We start from the raw sequence: 14352 nt of genomic DNA, 5'->3' as shown, positions 1-14352 counted from the left end.
CCGAGATTTTGTTTTCGTTCCAAATATTTTAACTTTTTATTGAGTTTTAAGGTAAGAAGAAATTATTCAACACTCTAAATATAACAAAATGTATCTAATATGGCAGGGTAGGGAGATAAAAAGGTATTAGTGGTTTGTCTATTTCGGCTCCAAATGATTGATTGATTGATTGACCCGAGTTTTTGTTTTTTCTTACCTTCTTCTTTCCTTTTTATCAATTTACAAGGCTTAGAGAAATTATTTAACACTCTGAATAGAATGGAAACTATCATATGTGTTGGATTTAGTAAGATAAGGTAGCAGTAGAGTGTCTATTTCGGCTCCAAGTGCAATATCTATCCCTCTTTTATCTATTAACTTGTTTTAAACGCAATGAATAGAGTTAAACAAATATACTTTATCTATCTATCTTATTTATCTATCGTCTTATGCAATACCAATAAATAATAAGTTCTCTCACTGTGATTATCTGTAGAGAAGTTAAAAATGGCACAGTTGTTTGTTTAAAGAGAATCAAACTGTATCAGTAATCAAATACCCGGAAGAGTATTTGAGTCTCAAGCAACAATAACAAAAAATAAATGCAAATAAAATAAAATATCGAACGGCGGGAATTTTAAATGTCAGCGCAGGCGTAGAGAGCGTAGCCGCGGTGACCTCAATATTACCCATTTTTAACACCCTCTGACCCAGAACGGAGGTACAGGGAGACACAGAAACCAACACAGACATTATAACCCACAAAACCCTCACTTAACACCACCAAGCACGAGGGGAAACGGACATAACAGACCACGAAAAAAAATGACAGTACTTGGCATCTTTTAACCTTTTCTCAAGAACTTTTTCCCTTTCTTTCGGCAGTGGCACATGGGTTGAGGGCGGGGAGTGTTGCTTGTGCGGGCCGGCAGGCGTGGCACTCCCCCTCATAACCCCATAAAACCTTTACTTAACCCTCAAAGTAAAGATTATTAAGTGGCGCTCCGTAACCTCCCACCAGACCACGTCCCCTGGCACTGTGGGCATCGGGGTGTGGCACTGTGCATTAGGAGCCTACCCCAGACGGTCTAGGCATCATGGTAAGGGTTATTTTATCGTTTCTGTGTAATTATAGCACCGCCGCCACCTACAGGGATAATTACTGGGGCTAAATATACAGCAGGGAAGGGGCGGGAGGTATGGGAGGGCAGCTTTGGGGTCAGGGAAGGCATTATTTACATTGTTTGGGCGGGTAAGTGTTTTCATCGGGGGTACAATACAGTGTTATAATATTTTTTGTTCGTTTGTTTATGTGTTTGAGAGAGAGAGAGAGAGAGAGAGAGAGAGAGATAAATAAATTTTTACCCCCCTCATCTCTCTTTCTCACTTCTTCCGCACCTCTACATAACTATAGGATTAGGGCGAGGAAAGGGAGAGGGAGAGAGGAACAAAAAAAGGGAGAGGAAGGGAGGGAGGGAGGGAGAGTATCACGTCTTAGTCAATATGGAGAGAAGTGAGAGATGACCCCCTTAACTCGAACTAACAGTCATTTTATCAAATATTCATAACTTCGATATAACAATTTCTTCGATTTCTGATGTGTATAATTAATGGAGGGTTTGTTTATGATGTTTTTGGCTGTTGGGAAGGTGATGTACGGGGTAGGAAGAGGGCGTTGTGTGTGTGTGTGTGTGTGTGTGTTCCGTCAAGAATGTGTTGCCAGATGATGTTCTTTGTTATTATTCTGCATCGAGGGAGAATCGATGTTTTCTATTATTATTATTATTATTATTATTATTATTATTATTATTATTATTATTATCATCATCATTATTGTTATTATTATTGGTCATTATTTACTGCATGGCTCATTGTTTAGTTTTGCTCTATTTCTCGTTCTTGTTATTTGTGTATATATGTTCTTGTTCATTTCCATGTTATTTAGTTTGTACCATTATTTGTGTGATTGTTGTTGCTGTCATTGCTATAAGTACAATCATCTACTACAACTACTACTACTACTGCTGCTGCTGCTACTACTATAATACTACTTGTACCACTGCTGACCCTACCCTCATGCATGTTGCAGGTCGCTGGGGGGAGGAGCCGCCCAGTGCATCCTCGAGTACGTTGCCATGACAACCAGCAGCAGCAGCATCCAGCCTGAGATAACGTGAGTGTGCTGAATGCTGAGTGGCGGCGGCAGGCATGCTGTATTGATCACCGCCGCCTGCCATGTGTTGCGTGCTGTGGTGTGTGGTGTTGCGTGTGGTGGTGGTGGTGGTGACGTGCAACACTCCCCTGACAGGTTCCGCTGGTGCCGGACGGAGCGGTGCCGCGCGGCGGAGGTGTGGCTGGTGCTGACCTCCGTGACGGGCACGCAGGTGTGCCTCACCTGGCGCCCGCAGCTGGGCTGGTACGAGGCGCCGCCCACCCCCGTGCCCTGCGGCCTGCACACCGGCTTCCTGCACGCCGGGGACAAGGTCAGCCAGGGAGGAGATAGGCTACAGTTTTTGCATGTAAATAAATAAATGATTAGATAAATAAGAAATAATTATATATACACATACATACATATATATACATACGCAAATACATACATACATGCATACGCACACATACATACACAATGCATACATACTTACATACATCATGTGATCCCCTCCCCCCCAGGGCCGGAACGGGGTCCCGGAGTGGCCGGTGGACGCGTTCCACGTGTCGCCGCACCGCGCCGGGGTGGAGCTCTTCGTGTCGGGGGCGCCGTCGGGCACGTTCCTGGGGCACGCCCCCGACCTGCGGCGGCGGTACCTGCACCCCGGCCCCCACGACCGCCGCTGGGTGTCCTCCACGGCCCTGCCCAGCGGGGGGCGCTCCTCCCCGCCACACTCCACCCAGGATGACTGGGGCGACGCGTCCCGCGGGGGTTCAGGGCGGGGCGGCCTGAGTCGCGGGGGCGCCTCGGCCTCCCTGGGTGACCTCCGCCCCCTGCCCGCCGCCGCCCCCTCCCCCGCCTTCTCCCGCGCCTTCCGCGTGGCCGCCGAGCTATCCAGCACCAGCTCGCGGCTCCTGGCAGGGCTGTCCTCGGGCAGCAGCGGCGTGTGCCTGGCGGGGGAGGAGGCGGGCAGTCCGCCCCACCACCACCGCCACCACCACCCCAGCTCCTCCACCTCGTCCTCTCCGGACTCTGAGGACGCCCTGAGGGCGCCGCGGGTGCGGCTGTCCCGCGCGCGGCGGCGGCGGGGGGAGGGTGAGGGGGCGTGTCCGGAGGTGGAGGTGGAGACCGCCCTGTCCGCGGCGCGCACCTCCTCGCTGCGCACCGAGGCGGCTCTGCTGCGGCTGGACACACTGGCGCAGGAGCGGCGCGTGGCGCGACTGCTGGCGGAGTCTGAGTCTGACTCTGACTTTGAGGAGGAGGAGGCCGAGGAGGAGGAAGAGGAGGGCGTCGGCGGGCGGGCGGGCGGCGGCCAGTACGGGTGCGTCATCACCTTCGAGAGCCGCAGCTCCAGCCTGCAGGACGTGGGCTCGCCGCGCGCCCTGGAGGACGCCCTTGTGTCCCTCACCTCCACGGATAGCCACCCGGAGTTCACCTTCGAGGGCAGCCGCTCCTCGGGGCCGCCTTCTGCGGGGGGGCGCGGGGGCCTGGAGCCGCCCACCCCCGCCCCGCGGCGGCTGGCGTGGGGCAACCGCGCCTCGCCCGACCTGGCCGAGGACCAGGACTTCCTGTACGAGTCGCTAGGCCACGAGGACCAGCGGGTGCCGCTGCGCCTCACGGGCCTGGACAGCGAGGACTCCGCCGACTCGCCGCGCCGCCGCCGCCACGCCCGCGCCTCGCCGCCGCCCTCGCCGGGCCCCCACAGCAGCGCCAGTGGCACCACCGGCCACTACTCCCCCCACGCCGCCACGTCCCCCTCACCCCTGCCCCCGGGGCCCGCCACGCCCCCGTCGCCGCCGCTCGTGTCCCTGTCACTGGAGAGCTACGAGCCCACCGTGAGGGAGGTTAAGGTGGCCCCGCTGGGCGGCGGGGCGGCGCCGGGGTGGGAGGCTGACGGTGCTGACCCTTCCCCGGCCCCGCGTGTACTGGCGGCGGAAAAGACGGCGGCGGCCATAGCTGAGGAGGACGAGGCGGTGCTGCTGATGCTGCTGACCCCCGCTGACCACGACGACCCGGCCAGCCCCGAGGTCCCAGCCACCCCCGGGCAGCAGGAGGACCTGTCGCCGGCCTCGTCCCCAGCACCGACGCCACCACTGCCCGGCAGCACCCCCCGGGACCACACCACCACCACCACCATCACCATAGTGGGGCCATCACCGGGCCGTGACGCAGCCCCCGCAGGGCCAACACCGGGCCGCGACACTGGCACCACCACCACCACGGTAGGCGGTGGTGATGAACACACCACCGCGGCAAAGGCAGAGGCAGCAGAGGGTGACCAGGACACCACCGCCACCACCGCCGCCGTGGGTCCGTCAGCAGGGAGAGGCGGCGTGGGCAGCAGCACCACGCCCGCGGCGGACGACTCCCACCCCGGAGGAGGAGGTGGAGGTGGTGAAACAAGTGGACGAGGCGGAGGACTAAATGGAAGAGGTGGAGGTGATGAAGACAAGAGGAGTGGTGAAAGAGGAAGAGGAGGACGCGGAGGAGGCAAAGACCTGAGCCAGCCCGCCCCCCGCCCCCGAGCCCTCCAGCACGCGGGCACGCAGACCCCCGCCGTCACCAGCACCACGCGGGCCACCTCCACCGCCGCCACCACCACGCGGCACCACTCCCCTCCCACGCCCTCACCCACCCCGCACGCCCACCGACCCCACAAAGCCCCCTTCACCCCCCTCCCTGACCGACTAACAGGACCGTGGAACCAGCGCCCACACCACGCCCACAACCCCCCCGCCCCCCTCCCTTACCCCCCCTCCCCTGCCCGCTCCGTCCTGTCCGCCCTCCAGCAAAGCCTCTACTCCAAGATCCTTCATAGGACGCCCCTGCAGGACTCTACGCATATCCTACACAACACCTTACGCCTGTCCGACCTCCAGGATAAGGGACTCGGCGTATCCTACAGTAGGACTCCACACCACCACTACCGCAGGACTCAGCACCCCTCCCCCCCCTCCACGCCCCCCGTGAGAGTTCCTAGGTATCCTGTGCTGTGTGCTGAGTCGGTGCTGTCGTCCAATATGCTTGCGTCAGCGGCTCAGCACCACCTCGGGGGCAGTGCGGGCGACCTCCAGCGTCAGCACCATACGTCAGCACTCGGCTATGCGTCGGGTAAGTGCTGATTTGTGTTTGTGCGTTTGTTTGTTTATCTGTTTAGTTAGTTTCCTTCTCTCCTTCCTTCCTTTTCCTCTTTTTTCTTCTTTTTCTTTCTTGGTTGATTCGTTAAGTCCATCTTTTCTTTCTTTGTTTTCTTTGTTTGTTTCATACGTTTATTTATTCCACGTTTCTTCTATTCTATTCCTTCCTTTTATCTTTTTCTTCCTTCCTTCCTTTCCTCCATTCATTATTATTTATTCATTATTTATTCCATTCTTTCGTCTTTCACACTTTCTTTTCCTTTCTTTCCCTCTTTATCTCCTTCTCCCCTTCCTCCCTTCCCTCCCTTCACCCTCCACCCATCCTCCTTACCCTCCCTTGCTTCCTTCACCACTCCTTCCCCCTCCTTCCCCCCTTCCTTCCATAACCTCCTCTTCCTCCTCCTTCCCCCCTTCCTTCCATAACCTCCCCTTCACCCTCCTTCCCCCCTTCCATCCATAGCCTCCCCTTCCCCCTCCTTCCCCCCTTCCCCCTCACCCCATCACCCCCCTTCCTTCCATAACCTCCCCTTCCCCCTCCTTCCCCCCTTCCCCCTCACCCCATCACCCCCTTTCCTTCCATAACCTCCCCTTTCCCCTCCTTCTCCCCATCACCCCCTTTCCTTCCATAACCTCCCCTTTCCCCTCCTTCTCCCCTTCCCCCTCCCTTCCCCCTCTCCCATCCCCTTCCCCCTCCTTCTCCCCTTCCCCTCTCCCTTCCCCTCCTTCCCCTCTCCCATCCCTCCCCCTCCCCTTCAATATAATGTCTGTCTGTTACAATATGTCGTGTCGTGATAAGATCTTTGCACAAGTGTTTACTCTCTCTCTCTCTCTCTCTCTCTCTCTCTCTCTCTCTCTCTCTCTCTCTCTCTCTCTCTCTCTCTCTCTCTCTCTCTCTCCACTATTTTCTCCTTTTTCCTTTTCCATTTACTTCTCTTTTTTTTCTCTTTTTTTTCCTCTTCTCTCCATTTTCTTTCTCTTTTTTCCCTCCTCCATTTCCTCCGATTTCCCGTATTTCTTCCTCTCCTCCCTTTTTCTTCTCTCCGTTCTCTCCCTTCTTCTCTCTCTCCCTTTTTCAGACCATTATTGCTTTTTCTCTTCTCTCCTTTTCTTTCTCTTCCCTTCCTTTCCTTCTATCTATCTTGTGTTTTCCTCCCTCCCTTTCTCCTTCCTCCTCTCCCTCCTCTCCCTTTCTCTTCCTTTCCTCCTATCTCCCGTATTTCTCCCTCTCTCTTATCTCCCTTATTTCTCTCTCTCTCCTATCTCCCTTATTCCTCCCTCTCTCTTATCTCCCTTATTTCTCCCTCTCTCTTATCTCCCTTATTTCTCCCTGTCTCCTATCTCCCTTATTTCTCCCTCTCTCTTATCTCCCTTATTTCTCCCTGTCTCCTATCTCCCTTATTTCTCCCTCTCTCCTATCTCCCTTATTTCTCCCTCTCTCTCTTATCTCCCTTATATCGCCCTCTCTCTTATCACCTTATTTCTCCCTGTCTCCAAACTCCCTAATTTCTCCCTCTTACCTATCTCCCTTATTACTTCCTTTCTACTTTTTTCCTTCTCCCTCTCTCCTATCTCCCTTATTTCTCCCTTTCTCCTATCTCCCTTATTTCTCCCTCTCTCCTATCTCCCTTATTTCCCCCTTTCTCCTATCTCCCTTATTTCTCCCTTTCTCCTATCTCCCTTATTTCTCCTTTCTCGTATCTCCTTATTTCTCCCTCTCTCCTATCTCCTTATTTCTCCTCTCCTATCTCCTTATTTCCCCTTTCTCCTATCTCCTTATTTCTCCCTTTCTCCTATCTCCCTTATTTCTCCTCTCTCCTATCTCCCTTTTCCCCCTTTCTCCTATCTCCTTATTTCTCCTCTCTCCTATCTCCCTTATTTCTCCTCTCTCCTATCTCCTTATTTCCCCTTTCTCCCTTATTTCCCCCTTTCTCCTATCTCCCTTATTTCCCCCTTTCTCCTATCTCCCTTATTTCTCCCTCTCTCCTATCTCCCTTATTTCTCCCTATCTCCTATCTCCCTTATTTCTCCCTCTCTCCTATCTCCCTTATTTCTCCCTCTCTCCTATCTCCCTTATTTCTTCCTTTCTCCTTTTTTCCTTCTCCCTCTCCTATCTCCCTTATTTCTCCCTTTCTCCTATCTCCCTTATTTCTCCCTCTCTCCTATCTCCCTTATTTCTCCCTCTCTCCTATCTCCCTTATTTCTCCCTTTCTCCTATCTCCCTTATTTCTCCCTTTCTCCTATCTCCCTTATTTCTCCCTCTCTCCTATCTCCCTTATTTCTCCCTCTCTCCTATCTCCCTTATTTCTCCCTCTCTCCTATCTCCCTTATTTCTTCCTTTCTCCTTTTTTCCTTCTCCCTTCTCCTTTTCTTCTCTCCCTTCTTCTTTCACGTATATTTCTTTCTCTCCCTTTTTCTCTCCCTTCTCTCTCTCTCTCCCTCTTCCTTTTCTCTCCCTCTCTCTCCCTCTTTCCCTGACCAGCTGTTCCCTTGCCATTATCTTCCTAATCTTACGAAGTTCCCCCTCTCTTGATGATATCTGAGAGAGAGAGAGAGAGAGAGAGAGAGAGAGATGAAAAATACATTGACCTATTGTCCTGCATTCCGCAATCAATAGTTTCTTCTTGTCTCTTTCCTTTCGTGACCTCTCTCTCTCTCTCTCTCTCTCTCTGCATGGCTATCGCATTATTGTCCTCTATCGGTTGCGTCTCTGAATGGCGTCACGTGATTGGTTGATGCATGGCAAGGGGGCGTGGCTTAGTGACGTCACGATCGACTAGTCAAGCGAGCTGTTAGAAGTTGTTATTATGGGAGTTATTATTAGAAGTAGTAGCAGTAGTAATAGTAGTAGTTTTTATTGTTATTTATTATTATTATTATTATTATTATTATTATTATTATTATTATTATTATTACTGATGGATGTTGTATTTTCTTTCTAATTTATTGTTATTATGCGTGTTATTGAATGGAGAGAGAGAGAGAGAGAGAGAGAGAGACAGACTAAACGAAGCTAAAAAGAAAGACCACTACACACACACACACACACACACACACACACACACACACACACACACACGGTCCACCTGGGAATCCTACCTGTAATTAGGAAGTTAATTTGCGGCCCCACCTGGCATATTAAATGTCTTTTTACGAGGGCCAGGTAAGTGCCTCTCTCTCTCTCTCTCTCTCTCTCTCTCTCTCTCTCTCTCTCTCTCTCTCTCAGGGGTCGAAATGTCAGTGATTTTTCTTTTTTTTTTCTCTCTTTCTGTGTCTGTCTGTATGTGTGTATGTATGTATGTGTGTGTGTGTGTGTGTGTATGTGTGTATGTATGTATGTATGTATGTAAGTAAGTATGTATATATGTATGTACGTGTCTGTCTGTCTATATTTTTTTTTGTTTATCTTTTCTTTCTATCTATATGCTCTCTCTCTCTCTCTCTCTCTCTCTCTCTCTCTCTCTCTCTCTCTCTCTCTCTCTCTCTCTCTTTACCGTAAGTCACCACACAATGGCCGCCAGTCACCTACTAACCGTGATCGAGTGAGGACCGTCTCTCGTGACCTCCTCAGCTGACCTTCCCTGCCCTAGCCTGACCTGACCTAGTGTTGACCTCGGTACTGTGTGTGGTGGGGGTTGGGAGGTGTGTGCGGGGGAGGGGGTTAAGTGTGTGTGTGTGTGGGGGGGGGGGGTTGTGTGTGTGTGTGTGTGTGTGTGTGTGTGTGTGTGTGTGTGTGTGTGTGTGTGTGTGTGTGTGACCTATATTTTCTTTGTTTTTCACTTTTCTGTTCTTTTCTTCTTTTTTCCTGTTTATTTTTCTTTTCTTAGTCTTGTTTCTTTTCTTCTCTTTTCCCGTTTATCTATTTTTCTTTCTTTTCCTTGTCTTATTCCTTTCCTTTCCTTTTCTCTCTTTCTTTCATTTCCCTTTTTCCTTTCCTTCTTTCTTTTCTTATTTTCTTCTCTTTTTCCGTTCTTTCTCCTTCCTTCTTTTCCTTCTTCCTTTCTCTCTCTCTTTATTTTATTTTCTTCATTCTTTCCTTCCTTTTTTATTTATCTTCCTCTTTCCTTCCTTTATTTCCTCTTCACTCATCTTCTTCCTTTCTTCTTATCTCCTTTTTTCTTTCTTCCTTCCTTCCTTCCTTCCTTCCTTCCTTCCTTCCTGGTGACCTTCTTAATTGATCTTCTTTTGATGTGTGTGTGTGTGTGTGTGTGTGTGTGTGTGTGTGTGTGTGAGAGAGAGAGAGAGAGAGAGAGAGAGAGAGAGAGAGAGACGCTGGCCATTTTGTTACTCTCTAATCTTCCTTACGTGTTCGGCACCAATAATAGAGCTCGCTTTAATTAATCACTCTCTCTCTCTCTCTCTCTCTCTCTCTCTCTCTCTCTCTCTCTCTCTCTCTCTCTCTCTCTCTCTCTCTCTCTCTCTCTCTCTCTTTGATCTATGCCTTTTTCATGTTCATAATTATAATAAAAATAATAATAATAATAATGATAATAATAATAATAATAATAATAATAATGATAATAATAATAATAATAACAACCATTTTCTCTCTCTCTCTCTCTCTCTCTCTCTCTCTCTCTCTCTCTCTCTCTCTCTCTCTCTCTCTCTCTCTCTCTCTCTCTCTCTCTCTCTCTCCTTCTCTTCTCTCCCCCTCTTCCCTTCTCCCTCATTCCCTCCCTCCCTTCCCCCCCACCAGGTATCAGGGTGAGGGGGTCAGCCAGCCTCCCTGACCTTTACGCCCCCCCGCCCCCCTTGCGCCACGCCCCCCGCCGCCGCCACACGCCTGACGTCATGTATTCAAGGTAAGGTTTGTTTACTATCTTTTAGGAGACTGTCGGAGTTACTGTATGATTTTGGCAAGGAGGAGGAATGTTTGTTTGTTTGTTTTTTCTAAGGAGAATATCATAGTTTGCTTATTATTTCAGTGAGAGAGAATAATAATGTTTTTTTTTTTTCGTGTATATTGATATTTTGAGGCCTGTATTTTTTTTTTGGGGGGGGGAGAGGGGGGTTTGTTATCGCAATGTTATAGCCTACGTTAAATGTCATTGCCATTATTTATTTGTTTATTGGTATAGTATAGTTTGTGTGTGTGATATATCGTATTCTTTATCTATCTATCTATCTGTATATCTTTCTGTATCTATGTATCTATCTATCTATAGTAGGCCTATATTTTCAGTGGTACCGGTAGTTATGTCCTAATAGCAGTATTTATCCCATTATAGCACTTATTACTTTGTTAAATGGTAATTGTTCCTCGATAAAAGTGGAAATTGAAAAAAAAACATTGATAGCTGCCCGCTGAGCCCCCGTAGAGGTGAGTCATGGCTTTTTTTAAGGTTTAGTTAGCGCAGGAGTGTTTTTTCATACCTGTGGTCGTGTCCTTTCTCCCTTCCTTCAGTAGTATAAAGGACCGTCGGTGGTCGTCGTGGCGGGCGGCGGAGGACAGCGACAGCGGCGGCTCCACGGACTCGCTCATCGACGAGGCGGAGCACATGGCGAGTTCGGCTTCGGCCCCGCTCGACTTCTTGTTCGAACCGCGCGCTTACGGTAAGTCATATATATAGTAATTGGACCTTTGTTGTTATTGTTTTATGTCTTATTGGCTAACTGTGTCTCCTCACTGTTGTTGATGTATAAGTTTTTGATTCGCTTATCTTGTCCTCTGCGTTTTTGTTTTATGTTGATTCTAAGTTGTATTGGAAAAAAAAGGTTGTTATTATTGGTATTATTATAGTGGTGGTAGTAGTAGTAGTAGTAGTAGTAGTAGAAGTAGTAGTGGCGTTAAACTCTACGGAAATTGCATCTACGTATTCAACTACCCATGTTATGATTCTTACTGACTGACTAACTGATCGATTGACTGAATGACTGACTGACCAATTAACTGAACGGCTAACTGACTAACTATATAACTCCCTGACTGACAAACTTACTGACTGACTGACTTTCTGGCCGAGTAACTAACTTAACTAACAAACGGACACTGATTAACTGACTAAGAAAATGACTGACTGACTGACTGGCCACCCCTTTAACTGACTAACTCTCTCTCTCTCTCTCTCCCCCCCCCACCCCCTCCAGAGTACAGGGAGGAGCGACGGCAGCAGCGGCGTAAGACTCGGCGGCGAACTCGCTCCCACCACGGAACCTTCACCGCCTGGCAGACCGACCCCTCTTCCGCCCCCTCGCCCGCCGCAGCCCATGGTGAGATGCGGTTAAACACTTATTACCGTATTTTAACGCCATGACTCGTGAGCTGTTATAATAAGACACCTTGGCCTCTCACATTAGCTATTTCTAAAGGTCAAAGAGGGGGTCAGGCGGGTTCTAAAGAGTGTTTCTTCAGGTTCATGGTACAGAGGAAGGGTCAAACTACCACCAGGGTCATAAAACTACTACTGGAAGTGCTTAAAACTCCTACGAAAGCCTTGTCAAATATGTGGTTTTGGACGATGAAATGTCTTTTAATACGACCGATTTCGGATATTTTGGGGCCTACACACACACACACACACACACGTTAGTTAAGGCTTTGGTGGAGTTTGTTGTGTTTTGTTTGTTTTGGGATATTTTAGCGCTGAAGATAATTGCTTAGTGGGTATTATTTTTATTTGTCTTCTGTACTTGTTTGTTTATATTTGTGTTTGTGTGTGTGTTCGTGTGTGTTTTGTTGACCTTCTTTCTTTGCTGTATGTATAAGAATGATCTTGGTTGGTCTTGCAGGTTTTATTTTATTCTTATTTCTCCTTTCAATGTCCCTTTTTCACCCTTCCTTCCTTCCAACCTTCCATTCCCCCTTTCCTTCCTTCATTAATTTCCTTCCTCCTTCCTTCCTTTCTTTCTTTCTTTCTTCCAGTCCTCCTTTCCTTCCATTCCCCCTTGCCTCCCCTCCTTCTTTCCTTCCCTCCTTCCTTCCTTCCTTCCTTTCGACCTTCCATTCCTTTCATCCTTCCTTCCTTTCCTTCCCTCCTACCTTCCTTCCTTTCGACCTGCCATTCCTTTCCTTCCTTCCTTCCTATCCTTTCCTCTTTTCTTTCTTTCCTTCCTTCCTACCTTCCTGAATTCTTCCTTCCCTCTTTCCTTCTATACTTTGCAATCCTTCTTTTCTTTCCTTCTTTCAATCTTTCTCTTGTTTTCTTTTCTTTTTATCTTAATATTTTTTCCTACTTTTCTTTCCTTCTTTCAATCTTTTTCTTGTTTTCTCCTTTTTTTATTTTTTCCTTCTCTTTTTTCTTTTTTTCCGATTTTCTTTCCTTCTTACAATGTTTCTCTTTTTCTTTACTTTTCATCTTTTCTTTTTCTATCTTTTTTCCTTTTTCCGTATCTTCATTCAGATTTTCCCGTTTTCCTTCCTTTTTCTTTCTTTTTATCTTTATTTTCCTTTTTTCTTTCCCTCTTTCAATCTCTTTCTCTATCTTTTCTTCCTCTATCTTTCTATCTTTTTTTTCCTTTCTTTGTTTCCTCATTCAAATTTTCTCACTTTCCTTCCTTTTTCTTTTTTATCTTTATTTTCCTTCTTTCTTTCTTTGAATCTCTCTCTATCTTTCTATCTTCTTTTCCTTTTTTTGTTTTCCTTCCTTTTTCTTTCTTTCTTTCAATCTCTCTATCTTTCTATCTTCTTTTCCTTTTTTTGTGTTTTCCTTCCTTTTTCTTTCCTTTCCTTCTTTCTTTCAATCTCTCTCTATCTTTTCTCCTATCTTTCTATCTTCTTTTCCTTTTTTCATGTTTTCCTTCCTTCCTTTTCCTTTTCTTCTTTCCCTCTTTCAATCTCTTTCTCTATCGTTTCATCCGTTCATCATGTTTCATCCTCAGGTGGGTCTGGGCGGCCGTACCTCCCCTATCGCGGTGACCAGCTGAGTCCAGGGCAGCAGGTGAAGGTGTTGGCTCCTGGCGGGGGCGTGGCAGTGGCTCGGGTCATTGCCAACCAGCGGGGGATTAAGGGGGCACACCACCACCACCACCGCCACCACGACCACGAGGACAGGGTGACGGTGGTGTTGCTGTGTGAGCCTAATAGGTGGGTGGTTTAACCTGTTGTATTGGTAATTTTATTTTCTATTTTATTTTATTTTATTTTTATTATTATTCTTTTTTTTTTTGTATTTTAGTTTGTTTGTTTATTTATTTATTTATTTTACTATTATTTTTTTTTCTATTTTTTATTATATTTTACTTATTTATATATTTATTTATTTATTTGCTTGTGTTAGTGATGGTAGTAGTAGTAGTAGTAGTAGCAGTAATAGGCCTTGTAGCAATAATATAAGTGGTGGTAATAACAGTAGTAATAGTAGTAGTAGTAGTAGTTGTAGTAGTGGCTCTAACCTAACACCCTTCCAGACTGCAGGGAAGCGTGGTCACCGTGCCTCTCGAGAAGGTGTTGCTGGCCTGGCCCCGCGCATAGACACCACCACCACCACCACCACCACCCTCCGTGCCTTCATACCGGACACCCTGACAAGTGCCGTGGGGATGTCCTAACACTTAACCCGTCCAGTGCCAGTGCCAGAGTGTCCTTAATAGGCATGTGTTATTATATGTTACTGAAGGAGCTGAAGAAGGTTACGGTAGAGCTTTGACTTTTCGGAGTGTTAAGACTGAAGAAGGTCAAAGAAGGTCACTGATGAAGAAGGTCACAGTTAAAGAAGGTCATAATTGGAGAAGGATGAAGAAGGTCACACTTAAAGAAGGTTACAGTAGAGGCTTGACTTTATGGACTGTTAAGGCTGAGGAAGGTCAAAGAAGGTCACTGATGAAGAAGGTCACTGATGAAGAAGGTCACAGTTAAAGAAGGTCATAATTGGAGAAGGATGAAGAAGGTCACATTTAAAGAAGGTTACGGTAGAGCCTTGACTTTATGGACTGTTAAGGCTGAGGAAGGTCAAAGAAGGTCACTGATGAAGAAGGTCACAGTTAAAGAAGGTCATAATTGGAGAAGGATGAAGAAGGTCACATTTAAAGAAGGTTACGGTAGAGCCTTGACTTTATGGACTGTTAAGACTGAAGAAAGTCAAAGAAGGTCACTGATGAAGATCACAGTTAAAGAAGGTCATAATTGGAGAAGGATGAAGAAGGTCAGAT

The 14352-nt window shown here is 47.8% G+C and overlaps 1 protein-coding gene across 15 annotated transcripts; it reads left to right on the top strand.

Annotated features, from left to right (window-relative positions):
- Positions 1–501: 501 nt before the first annotated feature.
- On the top strand, positions 502–14336 carry LOC126986167 (kinesin-like protein KIF26A). 15 transcript variants are annotated; one of them, XM_050842088.1, is made up of 10 exons: positions 504–1079; positions 2069–2152; positions 2288–2462; positions 2653–5242; positions 9962–10067; positions 10670–10818; positions 11353–11475; positions 13084–13288; positions 13612–14032; positions 14178–14261. In XM_050842088.1, exons 2-9 carry the CDS (start codon positions 2115–2117, stop codon positions 13673–13675), a joined length of 3450 nt encoding a protein of 1149 aa, XP_050698045.1. In that variant the 5' UTR covers positions 504–1079; positions 2069–2114; the 3' UTR covers positions 13676–14032; positions 14178–14261. The 15 variants fall into 15 exon arrangements, with proteins under 15 accessions (XP_050698028.1, XP_050698045.1, XP_050698039.1 ...); XM_050842071.1 differs by having other exon boundaries at positions 502–1079; positions 2069–2462; XM_050842082.1 differs by lacking the exon at positions 504–1079 and having other exon boundaries at positions 2025–2462; positions 13612–13887; positions 13920–14032.
- Positions 14337–14352: the final 16 nt, after the last annotated feature.

This window comes from Eriocheir sinensis, chromosome 61, assembly GCF_024679095.1.
Source record: "Eriocheir sinensis breed Jianghai 21 chromosome 61, ASM2467909v1, whole genome shotgun sequence".
Classification (NCBI taxonomy): Eukaryota; Metazoa; Arthropoda; class Malacostraca; order Decapoda; family Varunidae; genus Eriocheir; species Eriocheir sinensis.
Note: the sequence above shows the minus strand (reverse complement) of the source record. Positions and strands in the feature narration are given on the sequence as shown.